General features: G+C 42.3%; 1 protein-coding gene across 3 annotated transcripts in view; it reads left to right on the forward strand.

Annotated features, from left to right (window-relative positions):
- The first annotated feature begins 423 nt into the window (after positions 1 to 423).
- The window catches only part of slc43a1a (solute carrier family 43 member 1a), a 49755-nt gene continuing 26641 nt past the window's right edge, over positions 424 to 23537 (forward strand). Inside the window, exons 1-5 of one of the 3 annotated variants that reach the window (XM_034181671.1) lie at positions 424 to 729; positions 14047 to 14206; positions 15399 to 15591; positions 21822 to 21877; positions 22616 to 22692. In XM_034181671.1, the coding sequence (XP_034037562.1) occupies positions 14053 to 14206; positions 15399 to 15591; positions 21822 to 21877; positions 22616 to 22692 (480 nt within the window). In that variant the 5' untranslated portion in view covers positions 424 to 729; positions 14047 to 14052. The remainder of the gene's footprint in view (positions 730 to 14046; positions 14207 to 15398; positions 15592 to 21821; positions 21878 to 22615; positions 22693 to 23537) is intronic. The other 2 variants (XM_034181670.1, XM_034181672.1) reach the window with 2 other exon arrangements.

The raw sequence follows: 23537 nt of genomic DNA on the forward strand, positions 1-23537 counted from the left end.
ACTGCTAGATGCCAAGCTGATGTTGCAGATGTTTTAAATTCCTGTTTTCTGTTACTTCAGCTCTCTAAAAAAATGGTAAAATCCATTCCCTTTTTCATGATGGCATTCTACATCTTCTAAACCAGTGTGAAGTTTTTTTTTTGTGTGTGTGTGTGTGTGTGTGTGTGTGTGTGTGTGTGTGTGTGTGTGTGTGTGTGTGTGTGTGTGTGTGTGTGTGTGTGTGTGTGTATCTGTAGCCAATTTTCATGTTGCAGCGATGGTCCATTTGCACGTCACTCTCTCATTGTTGTATGTTTATCATCTGGAAAGTATTTCTTCGTTTTCCAGCTGCAGGCTAAATGAAAGGACGCAAGCACTGACTTTGGTGGTTACTGAAGGCCTCTTTACTCCTCCCAGTCTGAAACAAGAGGAAAGAGGGAGGGAATAAAGGTCAAAATAGGAAACGAAGGGGGAGAGAAAAGAAGTGTGTACATTCACACAGGAACCATCAGGAAAACTCCACGTGAAAGGAAGAAAGAGCCAGTTCGAAACCCAGAAAGATAAAAGTTAAATTTAGAGTTCAGACTTTTCCTGGCTGCCCATCAAGGAAACAAAGGCCAGCTGTGAGAGAAAGAGAGAGAGAGCGAGAGAGAAAGAGGACTTTTTGAATTTTAAATCTTCTGCTTCACTGCTAAGCACACATAAGAAAAATCTTCCTTTATTTATTCCGAGAAGGCACAACTGAAGTAAGTACGTGTTTTTTCCTTACATTATAAATAAGTACTGTGTTAATAAGTGTAGTATTAAACATAATAACGTGCGGGAAAGTGACAGAATGGCGCGAGAGCTTTTCAGATTAAGATCTCTCACATACACACACGTGGCATCAACTTTTAGGGTGGACTTCATCCGCACAAAAACCCCATTACACGTGTGAGGAAGATGGAAAAAATGCGTTCCATCCTGTGCGCGCACACACACACACATACACACAGAGTATAAGCAACCCCTTAAAAGAACAAAAGACCCCGAGTGGAGTCAAAGAGGCGGGCTGATTTCGGAAGTGACCGTTCAAACCCCGAATTCTGACGTCAGGTTTTACAAAATTAACTCAACATACACTTAGCTGCGTGTGAAAAGAAAGAAAGAACAAATAAGATAAACTCGAACATGAGTTTTCTGACTTTTTTTTTTTTGAGTCGTCGGCTAATGTAAAGTAATATAAAACGATGCATTCACTGACACCTCGGAAAGTCAGTGCTTTGTCCAGTTTCAAGAAAATTCAAGAAGACCTCAACAAAAAGGAATTTTCTTATATTTTCTTTCTGTTTTGTTCATTTTTGTGTTACTCAACACTCTTAGAAATGAAACATACACTCTTAGGCATAAGAGTGTATAAAAAATGTTGAATTTAATTGATAAAGTTAAGGTAACTTTTTCCACATAACATTGTTAATTAAGTGCAAAACATTGCATTGACATTAATTAAATTAAATGAAACATTATTACTTAAATCCCAATATTGCTTTGCACTTAATTGACAAAGTTATGTGGAAAACATTACCTTAACTTTATCAATTAAATTCAACATTTTATTTCTTAGAGTGAATGAATAGAGTACAAAAAAGGGAAATATTATGCTTTATTTTCAGAAATTCTAAATTCAGCAATAAAATTCTACAATTGAGTTTATAATTATGTAAAATTATGTAAATCGTCACATTTAAGTACCAACTCAGGAGAAAGTGGCATTTATGTTCGATAAATCATTCAAATTGTCAATCATTCATTTAGATTCAGCTTTATTTTCATTGCACACACAGCAGGTACACTAAAAAATGAGTCATTGGATGAACTCAATTTAATTATGTGTAGGCTTTCCATCACTCTATCACTCCCCTTCGGTCTCCAACAGGTGTGAGAGTGTACTGAATTGTTTAAAACAATTGTACAAGTTGTGCGACCAGTTAACAGATACATGGGTCTCATAATCGGTCTTGATAAACTCTCACATCTCAACTCACTCTCAACTTGATCCTGGTTGCAATAGACATTCACTTGACTCTATACAATTATAGACTTTTTTATTTCGGTGTACCCGTGATTATGCGGACCTGGTCAGGATGGGGTTCACCAAGGCCAAGTTGAACCCCATCCTGACCAGGTCCGCATAATCACGTGTACACCAAAATAAAAAAGTCTATAACTGCTTTATTATATGGTAAACAAGAAAACTGGGAGTTTGTCAAACATACTAAAACTGAAAAATCAATCTCAAGTTTCAACTCTTTATTATTACTGTCATACTGCACCAACTGACATCCCATCGATCGACTGGAGATGCCTGTTAAGTCCGTGACGAAGAGTCATCAGGCTTGTTTTCTTATAAAGTTCGCCATTCACCTGTCTAGCTTCCGCGCAAAATTGACCGAGTATTCTGTCAAGCATCCATCTGTCATAAGTTTCAAAGTTTGGCGCATGTTCCTTTTCAGTGACGTACTTGCGAAGCAAGTTGGCTGCTGACTGTATATTTCTGCCGGTGTTCTTCGCATCTTCGCACCCAACATGCAAGTGTCAAGGTGGCTTAAGGAAAGAAGCTGCCCCTTGGTAGGCTGTGTTAAAAAAAAAAATCCCCACTGACCTTGAGAGCATCACACACAGAACATAGACTGGAGCAGAGAAAACAGGAGTACAGATATGGGCTTCTGTGACATAAGAGAGGGAAGCCTAAAACGAGCCCTTTCTGGCCTCTTTTCTTTTCAAAGGGGAATTTCCATAAGCAGAAAATTTGACTTTGACTGCTTCAAAGTTCCAAAACCATCAGTTTTGGAACTTTGAAGCAGTACAACACAAAAATCCAACCACATTGATGGGACCCTTTAATGTGAGAAATGCAACCCTTTAATGGTTGTCTTGTGTTATCTTAACTCACTTATTTACTGTTTGTTTGTTTGTTGTTTTATTCTTTACTTTTGTGTCAGGGTCTGCTGCATTCATTATAGGCTCTGGGACTATTTTTGAGGTCACTTTTGTACGCAGATATTACCATTCCCACCGTTTCAGACTTCACGTGAATGCAGTTGCGGCACAGAGGTGCCTTTAGGTGGCCGCCATACGGTGCCGGTAACCGGACCTGGGCTGAGGTCATGCCTATGGAGAGACAGCTGCTTGCTGTCCAGGCACCACTTGGGGTGTCTTTCTGGACTCGTCGAGGAACAGAGACTCCTGTGGCGTGCGGCTTGTTTTCTTACAAAGATGTAAGCGTAAAGACTCTCTGTCGGGGCGCTTTATGTACTGCTGAGGTCGATAAACACAGACGGATACATTCAGAGAGATCTCTGTGGAGATAAGAGAAGAAGCAGGAAGCATCAACAGAAATACTTAAAGATGAACAGGTGATGAGTTAAAGAAGTCAAGATGGAAACAGCAGTGGTCCCCCCCCCCACACACACACATATATAACGAAATCCAAAATGTGCTGTATTTCCTCTTAAAACTTCAAAGCATCACTTCACCAGACCTCTTCGCAACATTGCATCAGTCTGTGTTCAGGTATTTCAGGAAGTTGCTTCCTTATATGGTGCTGCTCCCAGACTCCATGGCCACTCCTCCTACTCGCACGCCACAGTGTAGTGAGAACAGCTCACAACTACCCCCTAACTCTGGAAGGAGCTGCTCCTTTCTGTGTGAACACATTTTTTCCTCCCGCCACTCTTTGTTGTATTCTGAGGAGTCACGACATCCAGCGGCCTCCTCCTTTAACCCGCCTTCTACCTGTCTGTCCCGTGTCGGCTGAGGTTCAGTGCAGCTGAGATTTGGTGGGAAACCCAGTAGGAAGGCTGCGATATGAGCTGAGCAGGAGGACGACACAGCAGACCAGAGTTGCATGATTTGTGTGTTTTGCATCATTCCACGTGGCCTGAGCACAAGTAGACACAATGGAGTAACTGACGCCATGTCTGTTACTCCATCTTGTTAGTTATGTTCTCTCTGATTCCAGTTGCCACGTGCCGTTTTACTCTTCTGAAATGTTTGACAAAGACATCTGCTGGTCCGATAACTTTGGAAAGAATGGGTGTGTAAAGTACTAATGGACTACAGTACATGTAACTATCAACAGTTTTTATCACTGAAGAATAAAGTCATTTATTAAGGAGCAGCTGCCTTCTTAGCTTAGTTAGTAAAGCGGCTTTATGTTCCAAAGCTCACAGGTTCCAGTCCCGCATTTTGACAGAGAATACTAGGTGTTTGAATTGGTCACTGTAATAGGAGGCAGACAAGAAATGAATAAACTAATTTAAAAAAAGCAACAACACCGATCATTCACTTTCATAATAAGGCTATTCTACGAGGTCTATTAGAAAAGTATCCGACCTTTTTATTTTTTTCAAAAACTATATGGATTTGAATCGTGTGCTTGCATCAGACAAGCTTGAGCCTTCGTGCGCATGCGTGAGTTTTTTCACGCCTGTCGGTTGCGTCATTCGCCTGTGGGCAGGCTTTGAGTGAGTACTGGTCCACCCCCCTCGTCGGATTTTTATTGTTTAGGAATGGCGGAGCGACTGCCGCTTTGTTCCATGAAAAGTTTTTCAGAAACTCTGCCAGACAGCCAGATAGAAACCATTTGGAAGATTCAGATGGCTTTTGGTGAAGATTCTATCGGTATCACACGGATTAAGGACCATTAAAACTGGATTAAAAACGGCCCACAGCAGCGGAGGGCGCACCGCGCCCCGAGCGGCCATCGACAGGCTGGAACGAGCAGATCACTTCCAAATTTAAGGCTCTGTTGATGCAGGACGTTTTGTGACTAGCAGAGAAGTTTCTGAAGAGGTCGGGATCAGCACTTTATCGGCACATTCCACTGTTAAAGGAGATTTTGTAGTGAAAGACGTGCAAACAGATTCGCGTGTCGGGACGCAGCCGCTCATGGTGCGGGACAAACAACACCTCCGTGTTGGAAGTCTCACAGGACAAGTTGGAACATGCCCAGCTGTTAAACAATTTCTCAGATACTCACTCGACTGAAAAGCCACCAACACGGAGGTGGAGGAGCAGCGGCTCGACTCCGAGATCCTCCCAAGTGACCGAGCTCCTCACCCTATCTCTAAGGGGGCACCCAGCCACCCTGCAGAGGAAACTCATCTCGGCTGCTTGTACTCGCAGTCTCGTTCTTTTGGTCATGAGCCAAATCTCATGACCATAGGTGAGGGTCGGAACATAGATCGATCGGTAAATCGAGAGCTTTGCCCCCCTGCTCAGCTCTCTCTTCACCACGACGGTCTGAAACAGCGACCGCATCACTGCAGACGCTGCACCGATCCGTTTGTCGATCTCACGCTCCATCCGTCCCTAACTCGTGAACAAGACCCCAAGATACTTAAACTCCTCCACTTGAGGCAGGGACAGTTCACCGACCTGAAGAGGGCAAGGCACCTTTTTCCGGTCGAGAACCATGACCTCGGATTTGGAGGTGCTGATTTTCATCCCGGATGCTTCACACTCGGCTGCAAACCACCCCAGTGCACGCTGAAGGTCCTGATTTGACGAAGCCAACAGAACCACATTGTCCGCAAACAGCAGAGATGAGATTCTTTGGTTCCCAAACCAGACTCCCTCTACACCCTGGCTGCACCTAGAAATTCTGTTCATAAAGATAATGAACAGAACTAGTTCTGTTCATTATTTAGCATGCAGTTTTGGTGCTATATGTTTTGTGCTATTGCACATCACCACATGCTCACACTAGCGGCGATGGCGCTAAGCTTAGAAACAAATAGCAGCCTGACACAGTGCCCAGACTTGCTGGGTAATGGACAGGAAGGCGGGATGCGCCAAGGGGGCTCGAGCGACTCAGGGGGGGTCCTGAGAAGGCAGTGCTTAATGGAGGCAGAGTCATTCAGGCGGGGTTGGCCTCGCTGCAGCTTGGGGCTTCCCGGGGCCACTGGAGCACAGCAGGCTCCATCAGATAACACCTGGGTGAGACTGGGCATCTGGGTCTGGCTACCAAGCTTTGGCGGATACCGTTAGGACTGGGAAGGGCGTAAGTCCCTTTTCTTGTGTTATAAATTAATAAAATATCAAATGTTGTTGTTGTCGTCCATTCGCCTGCTCCAGTTTTGCTCAGGGTCACCACAGCGGATACAGCCAGATCCGCATTGGTATTTGGCACAAGTTTTACACCCCTTCCAGATGCAACTCCAGTGTCACCTAGAGAAACACACACAGCAGCTGGTGTTCTGTAGCGGTCTCCCATCCAAGTACTAACCAGATCCTACACTGCTTAGCTTCTGAGATCTGATGGGACCAGGCTTAGACAGAGCAGACCGACTGCTAATAAAATATCAAATGATAAGGATCTGTTTTAGTAGTTATACTCAACAAAAATATAAATGCAACACTTTTGGTTTTGCTCCCATTTTGTATGAGATGAACTCAAAGATCTAAAACTTTTTCCACATACACAATATCACCATTTCCCTCAAATATTGTTCACAAACCAGTCTAAATCTGTGATAGTGAGCACTTCTCCTTTGCTGAGATAATCCATCCCACCTCACAGGTGTGCCATATCAAGATGCTGATTAGACACCATGATTAGTGCACAGGTGTGCCTTAGACTGCCCACAATAAAAGGCCACTCTGAAAGGTGCAGTTTTATCGCACAGCACAATGCCACAGATGTCGCAAGATTTGAGGGAGCGTGCAATTGGCATGCTGACAGCAGGAATGTTAATCAGAGCTGTTGCTCGTGTATTGAATGTTCATTACGATAAGCCGTCTCCAAAGGTGTTTCAGAGAATTTGGCAGTACATCCAACCAGCCTCACAACCGCAGACAACGTGTAACCACACCAGCCCAGGACCTCCACATCCAGCATGTTCACCTCCAAGATCGTCTGAGACCAGCCACTCGGACAGCTGCTGAAACAATCGGTTTGCATAACCAAAGAATTTCTGCACAAAGTGTCAGAAACCGTCTCAGGGAAGCTCATCTGCATGCTCGTCGTCCTCATCGGGGTCTCGACCTGACTCCAGTTCATCGTCGCAACTTCGCACAGCCATTGAAGAGGAGTGGACCAACATTTCACACGCCACAATTGACAACCTGATCAACTCTATGCGAAGGAGATGTGTTGCACTGCATGAGGCAAATTGTGGTCACACCAGATACTGACTGGTATCCCCCCCACCCCCAATAAAACAAAACTGCACCTTTCAGAGTGGCCTTTTATTGTGGGCAGTCTAAGGCACACCTGTGCACTAATCATGGTGTCTAATCAGCATCTTGATATGGCACACCTGTGAGGTGGGATCGATTATCTCAGCAAAGGAGAAGTGCTCACTATCACAGATTTAGACTGGTTTGTGAACAATATTTGAGGGAAATGGTGATATTGTGTATGTGGAAAATGTTTTAGGTCTTTGAGTTCATCTCATACAAAATGGGAGCAAAACCAAAAGTGTTGCGTTTATATTTTTGTTGAGTATATATAAAATAAATAATGAATGTTTTTTCATTTGTCGATGGAAAGGATATTTCATAGAGTGAAAGATGGAATGTTCCATTCAACGAGGCAAAGCCGAGACCTGGAGAATGTGTGAATTAACCAGCCCAGTGAACCAACATTTCTGGAGAATGTGTGAATTAACCAACCCAGTGAACCAACATTTCTGGAGAATGTGTGAAGTTTTGGTTCACTTGGTGCAATTTTGAGAAATGTTGGTTTCTTAGAATGCAAAAGATGGAGAACCACGCCCTACTTTTTCTAGATCAGTCTCAAAGCTTCTCAGTTGGCCCTCATACATTTGACATTTTTCATCATCAAAGCTTAACATTTTAATCTCTACCGTATATTCAATCTTCAGGCCTTGTTACTGACATTAGCGTGTGTTTGCTTTATGGTTTTCATTATATGCGGTTTAAGTTGCAAAGAAATCCCTGGTATTTGAACTCTCTCTTCAGCACAAATGGAATTTGCTGAGGTGTTGCTATTCACATTACATACACTCCCCTTAAGAATGTATGCATGTTCGTGTGCACATGCTTAGACAGATCTGTCCCAGGGAATCAGGGCACTCACACTCAATTCACCTAAGGCAATGGCCACTGGCCAGGTTATTCTTTCCTCAGAGAGGAGAGTCATGTATTATTTTAGGAAAGCAAATTTATCCATTCAGATGATTCAAGTGGCCATTTCATGACCCTCACAAATGATTCCTCAATTGTCCATGCCCCAAAACACTGTCATCTCAAAGGACAAAAAAAGTAACTGACTGCATCAAAATTCAAGGATTCAAAAGAATTTTATTGTCATATGCACAAAGGAACATGTTCCCTGCACAATGAAATGTGTTTACTGCATTTAACCCATCCTAATTGCCAGTTAGGAGCAGAAGTCGCCTTTGGGCACCCGGGGACCAGCTCCAGATGTATGTCCTGCCTTAGGTCAACAGCAGAGCTGAGCAAACCATAATGACGACAAACGACACACACAAACAACATAAGCCGGCCCGGTACATGAACACATATAAAAAGCACACACAAGGTAAGACTTGGGAAAGAAAAAAAAAAAGAAAAAAAGATTAATATGTACTCAAAAATTACGAGTTAGATGAACGTAAATCTTTAAAGTTAATGTTACATATATATTGATTACATCTAAAGTAAACCACTTAACTCAAAACTTAAACTGAGCTTTGTCAAAATAGTTAAGCTGAATTAACTTGAATATTTTAAGTTGATTAAAGTTAGTTAAAATAGGAGTTAAATTAATCAGTAATTTTAATTTAGCTGTGATCAAAATATATATGTAACACTAATTTCAAATGTTTACGTTCAATGCGTTTTTTTTTTTAGTACATAAACTTAGAAAACTGATGTAATTAGCTTCTATCGACTTTTTGTTAAGTTACATTAAGTGTTAAACTCATACATTTATGTTGCCCAGTTCCTTAGGTACAGTAGGTGGGTGCTGGTTATGAGGGTGCCATGACAGTGCTCACCAACGTGATTGTTACCCGTTCACTGTAGTTTTAGTGAGAGGCTACTGAGGTATATAGAGTAAAATGGATATAATGGATTCATTGTTGTGGTTGGAACCGCTAAGGCACAGGGAGTGGACCCCAGAAAGCAGGCAGCAGGACACAAAGGGGGGTTAGGTGCAAAAACCCAAGGTGTTTATTTCTCCAGGTGACAATGATATACTAGTGTCAACAACAATTCCAAGTGACAAAATCCAAAAACAAACAAACAAGGTGATAAACAAAAAACAACTGTCAAAACCTGACAGTGAGACGAACACTTACAACTTGATGAAAACACAGGTGCAGGATGACACAGCATGGTTCAGGAGTGACATACAGAAAGCAATCAACCGGCATTGAGGAACCGAACTGGTGTGGCTTAAATACCAAACCTCACTAATGAGTGGCAGGTGAAGCACTTCAAGAGTAGGACAAACACAACACGTGAAGGCAGAATTAATACAACATGACTAAGGGTGAGTAGAAAATAATCAAGCATTGACAAAAATCCATAGAGGGAGTGACAAAAGTAAACAAATGATCTGAGTGTAAACTAATAAACGCAACTGCGGAAAAACCCGAGAAACAAAAAAAACACACGAGGGAGACCAGATCTAGAATCTAACAGAAAAACCTCACAAGTGTAAAACAGACCCTGGGACATATACGAGGTCTGTTAGAAAAGTATCCGACCTTTTTATTTTTTGCAAAAACCTGATGGATTTGAATCACATGTGCTTGCATGAGCCAACCTAGAACCTTCGTGCACATGCGTGAATTTTTTCATGCCTGTCGATTGCGTCATTTGCTGGCAAGCAGCCTTTGTGTGAGGTGGTGTGTTGTGCTCTCGGCGGATTTTCATTGCAAGGAAAATGGCGGAACGACTGGAGCAGTGCTACTGTATCAAATTTTGCCAGAGACTGGGCGACAGCCAGGTGGAAACCATTCGGAAGATTCAGACGGCTTTCGGTGACGATGCTTTGGGCATCACACAGATTAAGGAGCGGTACAACCGGTTTAAAGAAGGCCGCACAGCGGTGGAGAGCGAGCCACGCTCCGGTCGGCCATCAACATGCTAAAATGACCAGATCATTTCCAAAGTGAACGCTGTGGTGATGCGGGACCGTCATGTGAGTGTCCGAGAAATTCCAGAAGAGGTGGACATCAGCACTTTTTTGGCACATTCCACTGTGACAGAAGATTTGGCCATGAAAAGAGTGGCAGTGAAATTCGTGCTGAAGCTGCTGATGGCAGAGCAAAAGCACCTCCGTGTTGAAGTCTCGCAGGACATGCTGGACTCCGAAAAATGATGCCCACCTCTTCCACCATTCAGAAGATTCAGACGGCTTTTGGTGGCTTTTCAGTCATGTGACTATGCGAGAAATTGACAACACATGTCCTCACACAAAGGCTGCTTGCCAGCAAATGACGCAATCGACAGGTGTGAAAAAATTCACGCATGCGCACGGAGGTTCAAGGTTGGCTCATGCAAGCACACATGATTCAAATCCATCAGGTTTTTGCAAAAAATAAAAAGGTCGGATACTTTTCTAACAGACCTTGTACAAAGAATACGTGGTCAAACAAACAATAAGGGAAACAACCACTCTCGGGACGGGACTCTCTGGCACCGGTGAGCTGTCAGACACCGTGCACAGCTGTCAGGTGGAACCATGGCAACTGCACGCGGCCCAACGACCAGAAGGACGAGACAGGGGGGTACAAAGAGAATCGCACCCATTCACGCACATGCATGCGCGCACACACACGCACAGGCCATGGGGGAACCAACACGAACACCCACATGCACCACACACACAGGACTGAAGCATGTAGAGAACAGACGAGACCCACGCGCACAAGTCTCAATTATGACCACCAATTGTTTGTAAGCTGACTTGAGACTTGACTTGGGACTTGCTGATTCAGGACTTGAGAGTGACTTGATGGTGACTTCATCCCACCTCTGGTAGGCAGACTCACAAACTCGACTTTTGCTTTTGTGAATGCAAATATCTGGTTTCTACAATGACAGTTTAGTCAAGTTTTACTGAATTTACGTTTTTGTTGACACAGACAACACGTCTCTAACAAGATTGGCTAAGGGCATCTCCTGGGGTTTTTCTTTTGAGGTCAGCATGAGAAAAAAGTCCCAATAATAAGCATGGATACATGACACATTCAAAGAGAGCTGACATTCGCCAAACATGTAATTCAAGAATGCCTAATCAATTATAGAGTGTTTCAGTAATATTACAGACTGAATCGGGACCAACAACAAAAAAAGAAAGAGCCTATTAAAAACCCAGACACTTGACGCTGCACTTTTTCTTTGTTTTTGATTTTTTTGTTTGTTTGTTTTGTTTTGTTTTGTTTGTTTGCCTTTGGCACAGGTCGCTGTTGCCAAAATTGTTGGACCTCCTTACAAAGCAGAAATCATGTGAACTCAACAAGCACAGGGTGTGGAACACATTCTTTTCATATTTCTCAGCTATTGGTACGCCTGTGTGATCCTTCACATTAAATGTCATGACAAATCAAATTTTATCCTCCATTTTTTTCTTGGCAGAGAAATGTACTCACAAGCCAGATCTGACCAACATGCTGGGAGTTTGTGTCCGATGTGTCTGTAAATGACGCTAACATCATTAGCAACCAAATTAGGTTATTTAAGGATATCAGACTGATAGTTACCCCATCTGTATCTACTTTGTATTAACTATGTATGTCCATAAAAAAGGTTATTTGCCAATGTAGCGAAACGCATTGAAATGATTTTGCTACGTGGCATGTCTCTTAGCATTTTGCTATATGGCTAATGGTAGCACTAGCCTAGCCTGTGTGAGACCTTCCTGCAAACTCTACCTCTTTTTAAATCAAGTGACAGAATAGCAGATCTGTTTCTGCTTTGCAGATAAGTGAGTGTTTGCTTTTAATTGAGTCCCCTCTTGGTTTTGAGGCCTGGATTCTGTACGTTGGTCAGTCGTGTCACAGCACCCTGACTTTAGAGGTGGTCATGACTGACCTGAGCCTGCTGGCATTAGCGTCACTGTAGCACAGGTTATACTATTGTCCTGGTTTTAGTTTACACTTGTTTGCTGCTTAACTCAATTTTGACTCATTCATCCAGTGTTAAATGGACTCTCGACAGTGGATTTTTTTTTTATCACTTTGAGACTTTATATAGCTCCACAGATTTTAGAGTTAAATTGGTACCATCCAAAGAGTTAAACAGTCAACACTCTGCCAGAATCCGGATTTTAATTCCTAACAGTGAATTTTTTAACACTGTTGAAATCATTTTGACACTGTTCTGGGCACTGACTACAGAAATATCAGACAGACACCTGAACCTCCATATGAACTCGTGACTTGTGGTTATGACGTAACGTCACTTTAAAAAGAAAAAAAACTTTTCTTACAAGAGGTCCTTTTTTCTCATTGTTCACACAATTCGTAGTCTGGAAAACAGACCCATAATTCACTTTGTAAATAAATTTGTTTTGCAAAACGTTGTGGTCCCCTTCCCATTCATTCCTGATTCATCTTGGCTGAGAACGCCGGCCAATTGCAGCCGTTTATCTCGTATGAGGTGGGCTTTATGCGATGGTTTATTGATGGGTGCCGAAGGGCTACTGTGTGGTACCCGCTGATATGGTGCAGTTATTTGAAACAGCTCTCGTTTCTCTTCTAAACGACCTGGACAAAATATATAAAAAACAGCAAACGGGTCTAAAAGCCATCCTCTGTAAGAAAGATGTGTTTGCCTGTTGCCCAACTGCATGTTTGTTGCTTGGCACTCGTCTGGTGGGTTGCCGTTCTGCCAACACCACATGCTTCGTTGATCTGATTGGTTGTACATGTACCCAATAGCATCCAGAGGCAGTTGTGTCTGCGTCCGATGGTATTGCCCCCTGGAAATTAAATGTGAATGGAGGAGTGACTGTGCCATGCTGCTCAAATCATGGACACAGTTGACACAACACCTTTAGAGAGTTGATTCAACACTGATAAATTTGGAGAAATAACTCCAACGTGGCTCAGCAGAGTGCATTTGAATCAACTGTGAAAGGTTTCTACATGAAATGTTGACAATCTTGCAATACTCCCTACAATCAAACATTTGTGTGGGGGGGGTGGGGGGGGGTGAGCTTAATAGAGTTCACCCCGTCTGTCTGTTTGTCTTCAGAGTCTTTTTAAATGCACCTCTTCATCCGTAAACAAGTTTTATAGATTTCATTGAAACACCATGCAGTGATAGCACACCATAGCAAAATGTGCAGCAAAATTGTTCTAGTCCTACATCTTCAAGCCAGGGGATGCAGTTTTTGAAATGTGACCAAGGGGAGGTGATGGTCTAGTGCATAGGTGTCAAACTGATTCCAAAAAGGGCCAAGAGGGTGCAGGTTTGATATTCATCAGTGAAATCACCTGCTGGAGTTGGTGGCTACAAAGAAAACCTGCATCCTCTTGGCCCTTTCTGGAATCAGTTTGACACCTATGGTCTAGTGGTTAAGTGTTGGGCTTGAGACCAGAGGATCTTCGGTTCAAACCCAGCCTGACCGGAAAATCACTAAGGGCCCTTGGGCAAAGTCCTTAATCCCCAGGTGGAACAATACCAGAGAAAAGTACCAGGCCATTGGAGTGCTCTGAATTGTATTTTTGGTCAAAATCAAGGGAAAAGTAGCTGATCTGCTGTTGGAACAGCGGGCTCCCATCTGAGGACAAATTGGGTGAGGTGTCAGATGCCTTAACTGTGATTTAGAAAGCAATGGTCACATGTGCTCATTAGGAAATCAGGAAGGAGAGGACACCATGAGGTCTCTCCAGTGAACTGAGCAGAAGAATGCTGGCTGTTCATTTAGTTGGAGCAAAGAGCAAATGTTCATATCTCTTTTCAACTCACATTTTTTAATTAAACAACACCTTTATTTGTATGTGAGCCTTTTCTTTTAATATGCAGGATCTTTTTGTCTGTATAATTCTTTCATGTTTTGCTCTGAATTAACCTGTTGTGGCCCCATTTTCTGCCCCTTGCCAGATAGCGATGGCACCCTCTCTGCTCCAGGCCTACAGGAGGCGCTGGTGGATGGCAGTGACAGCTGTGATTGAGAACCTGTTGTGCTCAGCTGTGCTCTTGGGCTGGGGATCCCTGCTCATCATGCTGAAAAGACAAGGGTTTTACTCCCACTTGTGCTCAGGTATGTAATGTGGAGAGAAGTGGGGTAGACATTAATGGCTTCGTGGTGGGTTTTTTGGGTTGGGGGGTGCTACAAAACCCCACATTTTCCTGGCCCTGTCAACGTAGACATCTATTGCTTATTCCATATCCCGGATTACAAGTTGCCACTGACCTGCTTGCCTGGTTCAGGTATTGTTTACTCTGTTTCCAGCTTGTCTTTATTTGTTGCCCAATTAAAGGACTGAAGGCAATTTTTTTTTGTTTTTTTTTACCAAATGTTTGCTCCTGATGGAATCAGGCTGCTGATAAGCATGGAGCTAGGAGAATATAAAATATACATTTAAAATACAGCAAAGGTTCCCTGTTCTTGAAGAGCCCCTGGCCTGCAAGTTTTCCACATCTACCTACTCAAGTCACACCCGATTTTTTAAAAGCGGTGTCTTCCAGCTCTTGATTGGCTGAGCACACCTGATAGAGTTAATTACCTGGAAGTGGAACAGGGAGAGTTAGAAAACATGCAGGATACCAGTCCTCCAGGAACAGGATTGGGCCCAGCTGCTTTAAGGCAATGCCAGAGTGGAAACAGCAGCAAAAGACCTCAGATATTTTAAAAGTTACAAGTATTTAATTTTTAGCAGCCGGTCTGCTCTGTGTCAGCCTGATCCCGTCAGATCTCAGAAGCTAAGCAGTGTACGACATGGTTAGTACTTGGATGGGAGACCTCTTTGGAACACCAGCAGCTGTGTGTGTTTCTCCAGGTAAAACTGGAGTTGCGTCAGGAAGGTCATCCGGCGTAAAACTTGTGCCAATTACCAATGCGGATCTGGCTGTATCCACTGTGGCAACCCCGAACAATGACGGGATCAGCCGAATAAACAACAACAAGTATTTAATTTTTATTTTTTCAAAAAAGTGCAAATATGGAAGTTTCCACATTTGCATTGTGGCTGAGTGTTGAAGTGTCCCTAAGCAAGACCCCTTGAGGCACATTGGACCAGCACATTAATACAACATGAAAGTTGTGTAGAATGTAGAGGAAGATGAAGAAGGAGGACCAGTGGGATCTTGGGACAGGACCATGAAACCATTACTGGCCCTCTTGCACATAGGACCAACCCCATTAATGGCTACCCCTATATGAGACAAGCTCACTGCATTTTTAGTTTTTACTGCACATGTTCTTACTTCTCGCCTCACACGCCGTCCTACAGAGAATGATTCGGTGGTTGTTTCTTTGGGCAACACCTCGAGTGGAGAGGTGGAGGAGTGGCTCACCTGTGTGGACCAAGAGGAGATGCTAAATCTGGGCTTCACCATTGGCTCTTTCCTTCTCAGCGCCACCACTCTACCGCTGGGTATCCTGATGGACAAATATGGACCACGTCCAATTCGACTAGTGGGCAGGTACTTGGCATAAAAACTATTATTCGTAGAGTACTGTACCTGTCTGACAGTCTGTTTAGTCCTGTGTTCATTGAGCTTTCGCTTTATATTCTGTAAGTATTTTGTTCACATGTCCTCATCAGTCTGAGCTGATATTTTCAGTTCCATAAGTATTGGGTCAATGACACAACTTGTGTGATTTTTTTTTCCCGCTGTATGTCACCACCGTGGAGTTGAAATTAAATAATTAAGATGTGCTTTAAGTGTAGACTTTCAGCTTTAATTCAAGGAGTTTTCAAAAATATAATGTTCAGTAACTCTGGTCTTTTTTATACACAGTACCTCAACGTTCAGAGCATATATGTAATTGGACAAACCAAATATAAGGATTATTATACCCCTGGTATGAAATACAGGGCAATATAGCGATCAGCATGTCCGTCCATCCATCCGTCTATCCGTCCCTTTTTGCTTGTTACCACGATATCTCAAGAGCCAGTTCACCAATTTCATTTATATTTACAGTGGGGCCAAAAGCTATTTAGTCAGTCCCTGATTGTGCACGTTCTCCTACTTAGAAAGATGAGAGGTCTATAATTTTCATCATAGGTACACTTCAACTATGAGAAACAAAATGAGGGAAAAAAAATCCAGGAAAGCACATTGTAGGATTTTTAAAGAATTTATTTGTGAATTGTGGTGTTATAAGTATTTGGTCAATAACAAAAGTTAAACTCAGTACTTTGTAACATAGTCTTTGTTGGCAATGACAGAGGTCAAACGTTTCCTGTAGGTCTTCACCAAGTTTGCACACACTGTAGCTGGTATTTTGGCCCATTCCTCTATGCAGATCTCCTCTAGAGCAGTGATGTTTTTGGGCTGTCGCTGGGCAACATGGACTTTCAACTCCCTCAACAAATTTTCTATGGGGTTGAGGTCTGGAGACTGGCTCGGCCACTCCAGGACCTTGAAATGCTTTTTACGGAGCCACTCCTTTGTTGCCCAAGCGGTGTGTTTAGGATCATTGTCATGCTGGAAGACCCAGCCACATTGCATCTTCAATGCTCTCACTGATGGAAGGAGGTTTTGGCTTAAAATCTCACGATATGGCCACGTTCATTCTTTCCTTAACACAGATCACTCGTCCTATCCCCTTTGCAGAAAAACAACTTGAAATCTTGCTTGTTTGTGGGTGACCAAATACTTATTTTCCACTACAATTTACAAATAAATTCTTTAAAAATCCTACAATGTGATTTCCTGGATTTTTTTTTTTTTCATTTTGTCTCTCACAGTTGAAGTGTACCTATGATGAAAATTACAGACATCTCTCATCTTTCTAAGTAGGGTAACTTGCACAATAAGGGGCTGACTAAATACTTTTTTGCCCCACTGCAGCATAAGGGTGTACTTGGGTGAATCCCCACACTTTTTATTCCTGATTTGTGGGGACCAGGGGGATGTGTCACCTCACGATGACTCTTGTTCTTAATTGCTGGATGGGTCCATGAAAATTTCCAAATGACAAAATATATCTTAGACTTTGTTTACATTAGTCATCAAGAAATACAGTAAAATCAGTATGCTACTGTATTGTAAATCTGTCTGGAGTGGGCAGTAATGTTCCTCACTAGGCTCCTGTACTCCTCTCTGTCATCCCTGATGCAGCCAACAATGGCTGTGTCATCTGCAAATGTCTGGATGTGACACAGCTCAGAGTTGTAGCAGAGGTCTGAGGTGTACAAGGTGAAGAGAAGAGGGGCCAGTACCATGCCCTGTGGTGCTCCTGTGCTGCTGATCACAGTGTCAGCCTGACATACTGCAGCCTGTCGGTGAGGTAGCTGGAGATCCAAGTGACCATGCAGGATCCACTTGCATCCTGTTCAGTATGTCCTGAAGCACAAGGGGCTGGATGGTTTTGAAGGTGCTTGAGAAGTCCAGGAAGAGAATCCTCACTGTGCCACTTTGCATATCCAGGTGCAAGTGGACTCGGTGTAGCAGGTAGAGGATGGCATCCTCCACACCAACACTTGCCCGATATGCAAACTGCAAACAGTCCTGGGCCTGTTGCACCTGGGGTTTGAGGAAGTTGAGGAAGAGCCGCTCCAGTGTCTTCATCAGTTGTGAAGTGAGTGTCACTGGTCGGACGTCATTCAGCTTGCTGGGCCGGTTGTTCTTAGGAACTGGAACGATGCATGAAGTCTTCCAGAGGCTGTGCACTCTTCCTAGCTGCAGGCTAAGGTTGAAGATACGTTGTAGCGGTCCTCCCAGCTCAATTACGCAGGTAGTTGGGGACACACTTTGTCTGGACCTGCCACTTTCTTAGGATGAAGCTTCCTCAGCTGTTCTCTGACCTGGTCCACAGTGATGTATGGAGGAGGTTGCATTGGGGGGGGGTGATGTTTTGGGGGAGGTGTGCTGAGGGGAGACGGAGAGGTGGCTGCAGTGAGGGAGAGGGTGGGGCCATTTACTGGTTGAACCGGTTGAAGAAGTCATTAAGTTCATTCGCCCTCTCTGTTGCCCCCCTCCGACTCTGGTCTGTGTGTTATGTTAAAGCACAGTGGTTTTTGCACTGTACATTTTGTCTTCTGGGTGCCTGCATCTTGGAGTTTCACTTTGAATCTGCCTTCAAAATGTAACAAGATGTGAAATTTCAGCTACACTTTGCCAGAAGGCACATGGGAAAATTGAGCCGAAATCTGATGCGTTTTATTGTTTTAAAATCGTTCTTTGCTCCACTCCAACATGAAGCTGTGACTGGTTGTTCATTAGGTGAACATTGCACTGTTGACATTTTCTTGCGCAGTCACTCTTGAGAAATGCCTAATCTAGACAGATTTACCATACATCACCGTACTGATTGCATTTCTTTATGAGTGATGCAAGTGAAGCACAAGACATATGCAGTGAGGTCAGGTATCCATCCCATGACTTATCACAAGGAAACTGGCTGTACAATTGATGATTTGCATAAAAAAGAAAAACCTTCTTACATGTAGCTTGTCCAGCTGCTTATGCGTGCCGAAAATGGAGACACTGTGTATAAAAATGGCCAGAATTACTAAATTGCTAATGCAATATTTTTGTTTAAAAGAGAAAGAAAAGCTGAAAGTGCATGATAGAAGAACATCTTGATGGCTTCACATCAACCCCACTGTGGTGATGTGCAGAAGTACAATTCTAAAAATGGTCATTGTCCAAATACTTATGGGCCCCACCTGTGGCATTAAAGTGTAAAATCTAACTAGCTTCATGCGGCAAGTGTTGTCTTGTCAGGAGATCTGAGTCAGATCCATTTACATGAAGACTGCAGGTAAAATCTTACTGCTCAGCAACATGAGAAAAAAAAGTTGAATGTTTACATTCCCACAGAGGGAGGAGGGAGCTTTTGTGTGCCATTCAGTGAAAATGAATGAATGTAGGCGAGGCGCTCGTGTTCATTGGTATGGGCGTGTACATATTATAGTAAATTGTGAAATTCCTTGCTGGGCGCGGTATTGTTTTTATTTTTCTGTCAAATCACAAGGCAGCTAAAATTTCTGATGCAACTTTGTGAGCACTTTGAGAAAAGAGAAGCTTTTTGTTTGATACTGAAAATACAGAGATAATAACTTATCTAAACATGCACATGCTTGAGTGTTTCGGCCAAGTCATCACACAACCAGTAACTACCGCCGCTGTGACATTTTACCAACTGCCTTTTGAGTTAAACTTGCTTATGCATGAGACGAATGTTTGACTAAATGTGCAGGTTATGTTGAGCAATATTTGAATTGTACGTTGAGTCAATAGTCTTTTTTTTTCATGCCAGTTCTTAGTCACAGCCACTCAGTGGTTCTTATGGTAACAAAACCCTTTAGGTGTTTCAGTACTGCTCCTCTGCTCCTCCAAACACAAATTAAACATTTTGTCTCCCATTTTTATGCAGCAGCTGCAGTAACATTTCCAAATTAAGACATCATTAACAAAAGCAGAAAACGTGTCTTGCAAATTGGAAGATTTAAAAATAACATAAATATAACCTGCAGCACATGCAAGAATTTAATTGGATAATGTATTTGTTGCAAAGTTGCAGAAAGCATGCAAACACAAATGCTTTGCAAAGCTTCACAATGCAATAGAAGTACATCACGTGGCTTCACTCTTTGGCTGTGTTTCAGTTCAGGGGCTGCGTTCTACGAAGATCTGGCCTTCCAACACCACAGAGGCTGATCCAGCCGTTCTGAAATGACGCAGTCTAACCCATGGAGCATTTTGCGATTGTGTGATTATGTTATCTCTGCCCCAGCCTGCGTTAATGAGCAACCTTGATGGCTGCACATGGCAAACTAGCATAGTGAGTGTAACCAGTTAGTAATCATTTTCAATATTTATTTATACTTTGCTTATTAAAATTACTTTTTATAATTATACATATGGAGCACAAAATTGTCCTTTTGCGTTATAAAATGTATTTTTTAAATTATTTTTATTTACCAACCATTTTGTGTTCAGGGAAAAAACAAAGGTGAGTTGACTAAAGGGATTGTTTGGGCTGCAAAGGAGAAGGATACACATGTTGTGTCCTTTATTTTTGGGAGAAAGAAGGCAGCATTTGTTTGTGTTTCCAAGGAGCCTTCAGAGTGAAACAGCCGAGTTGCACCACGAGGAAGCACGCAGTCCAACAATGTAGTCTTTGAAGGATGTAGCCCCTGACTTGGGACACAGCAGTTATTGCTGCCTGGTTGGCAGAGTTAAGTTTATTTTATTGATGAGTTTACTTTTAAGCTACCTATACTTTCATGTTTTATTTGTAATGTGCTGAACAGTAGAAGTCAGTGAAAATCCTCCGGTTATTACTGTTATTACTCTCATTCTGGAACGTTGCAAAGTTTTTTTGAATACTTCATGTTAATTTGCATCAGACATGTTATGAAATTGTTGAGTTGTTACATGTGCTGTAGGTAATATTTGTGTTCTTTGTCTTTGAAACCTTTTCAACTCAAATTAATTAATTAATGCACCTGCCTGTTGTTGAATTGATGCAGGTGTGACTTGTATTTGTGTTTTCTGCATTTATTAATTACTGTTGTCTTAGGGTGGTGTCCCATTGTGGATTTTTGATACCTGATTGTATAACCTTTTGTTGGGGGTGGGGGTTGAGATTGGCAGCAATGTTCATCGGTAGTAAGCTTTAAACATACTTAAAAAAATTGTGAGGTTGGGATAAATCATGATCCGCACAACATAAATATACACACACACACTCATCTTCAACCGCTTTTCCATGATTCAGTCGCGGGAACGCCAGAGCCTATCCCAGCAGTCATAGGGCGTGAGGCGGGGTACATCTTGGACAGGTTGCCAGTCTGTTCCAGGGCCACATATAGACAAAAAAACAGTCATTTTGATTGGTGCAGATCATCAGAACCCCTGTGGAAAAGGAGGTGAAGGTGGGTAAGTGGGTACAATATGAAGTAATCGGGACCCATCACTGGCCCCGCTTACATGCACGCAAAAATCCGGTCGCTATCTGATTGGCTGTTGTTTGATTATTAAGTGGTCATGTAAACTGTAAATTCTGATACGCTTTATCCGACAATGACTTATTTGATTCTGAGAAATCAGATTAACACACCTAGATTTCTCTTAGATACTTCTTCGGATTCTTCGGTGCATGTAAACCATTAATGTGATACATTTCGTTCTTTTACATTTCTGCACGTGTAACAGCAGTTGCCGCTCACATTTCCACCGGTGCAGCAGGATGACCTGCTTTCTCGTCACACCTCGTAACATCTTTCAGATTACAAAGTTCTGAGAGTCTGATGTGTGTCCAATTTATTTATGTTTTTTTACAGGTTTCACAAGTATGCTTCAACGTCTCTGTGTGTTGTCTTAGAGTTCTAAAGAGCAAATTTCTTGGTGATGCAGACAAATATCAGCTGTGCCCACCACTGCTGATTATTATGATCATGTAAACATGCTCATTCTATGAATCCTCCTCCACAACATGTAACTTATGAAAAGCAGGTTGTGCTCTTCAACACAAGACAGTTTTGAGATGTTAACACAAATAATTTAGCTTTGTGGAAAACTGCGTGAAGAGCACTGGAGTAGCATTTAGTGCATGCACAGAAACCATCGTGTAATTTAGCAGTATTGAATTACACACCTATATACATGGATGTAAAATAGCATAGTACCTTCAGCACATAATGACAATATGCAAGAGTTAATCAAGCTTTCCATTTTTTGTTTTTTCTTTGCAGTTCATGTTTCGGTCTGTCCTGTGTTATAATGGCGGCATCTGCCTATGACCCCGGCAGTAAGTACAAACACAGAGAGGTTAACAAACATACCACTCACAAAATCTAAGGATTCTGTGAAGCTTGAATATTTGTGCAGCCAGTCCAGGCTTTCCCACACGTCTTCATTTACATTCAATCTAACAGATTTCATTTCTTTTCGACCATGTTTTCTCATTATCACAGTACCACAATGCTGTGACGGGTGGAGTTGTTTACTGGTGTATTTACCTTTTTGGGGTTGTTATGAGTGTCACATTGGTATATCTGAACCCTGTGTGCTGTAAAACCTTTATTACTCCCCAACACAGGGTCATTATCCACTTAATGGAAAGTTGTTCACTTTCAGAAGTGTGCAGAAAGTATGAAAGCTGTGAAAAGTTTCTGTTAAACTGAACAGGGAAGGTCTCTTGTGAAATTCACCTTTGCAACATAAAGAATTTAACAGAATGTTTCAGTTGCAGTTAGCAGAACAAAGACGTGCAGATTGTGAAAAGGTCACAACAGGTGGAATAAGTCATTGCTTCAGGCTGTTTTCTTTCTTTTTCTTTTTTTTTACCATTTAAAATCTAAAATAAGATTCCAAACACTCTCCAAATGATTTTCTCAATATTTCTACTTCCACTGCTGTCACTCCCTTGTTAATCAAAGCCATCAGGTCTGGCAACATCACTTCATTACAATCCATCAGTCCATCACCACATGGACTCTTAAATATAGCATAAATTTTGGTTTGATATTGTTTATATTCTCTGCAGGTCTGTCAGCGCTCATCTTCTTAGCTCTCTCTTTCAATGGCTTTGGAGGCATCTGCCTGACCTTCACCTCCATCACAGTAAGTCCAACAACCAGCAGCCACATTCAGTTTGTCAGGAAAATCTGGGTTATGAGCTTCAACACACGTGGTATGTTTGTTATGTTTGTAGATGTCTGGATGACATGGTGATTATTGGTACACACATGTATGTTCAGTCTCCAAACTAAAGACGAGCTCAGATTCACACGTTCTTGGTCCACTGCTTGGTAACATTTTCAGTAACATCCCAGCAAAGTCCTCGAGAGCCTACAAATGAACAGTCCTACAACAGTGTGATGTGCTGCTATCACTTTAATTCATGATATAGGCAACATTCATTTGCTAGTTGGGATGTTCACACCTGGGGGATGGCGTTTTTCTGCTGGTGTTGAGACCGATGCTGGATTCACTATGATATGAGTTCCTGACCATCTCTGACTTGTCATCAGCGTAGCTTCAAGCTTCCATTTTCTGCTTACAGCATATTTAGAGTGGTCTAAAATATGATCAGGATACCCAGTAGAAATTTTACATTAAAATGTTTTTTTTATTTGCAATATCTCACCCAAAATCAATTGACAATGGGGACACCTCCAATAGATAGATACATTATTGTCATTCTCAAAAGTCCACTCCAATATTAGTGATAAAAGTCACACAAAATGTAATAAATAGCCAATAAATTAATTAAATAGCCATAAAAGTAAGAAAAACTCAGTCAGATAAAATGAATAAATGTAATGGTTATTTTGTACTTGTCCTTGAGAGAATGTATTCAAGTGTCAGAGGAGGCTACCATGTTTGTTTTGTCCATGTGTTGAGGGGGTCATGAGTTTGACGTTCAGCAGTATGTCCATAGCTCTTGGGTAAAAACGGCTCTTCAT

This window comes from Thalassophryne amazonica, chromosome 11 (genome assembly GCF_902500255.1).
Source record: "Thalassophryne amazonica chromosome 11, fThaAma1.1, whole genome shotgun sequence".
In the NCBI taxonomy this organism is placed as follows: domain Eukaryota; kingdom Metazoa; phylum Chordata; class Actinopteri; order Batrachoidiformes; family Batrachoididae; genus Thalassophryne; species Thalassophryne amazonica.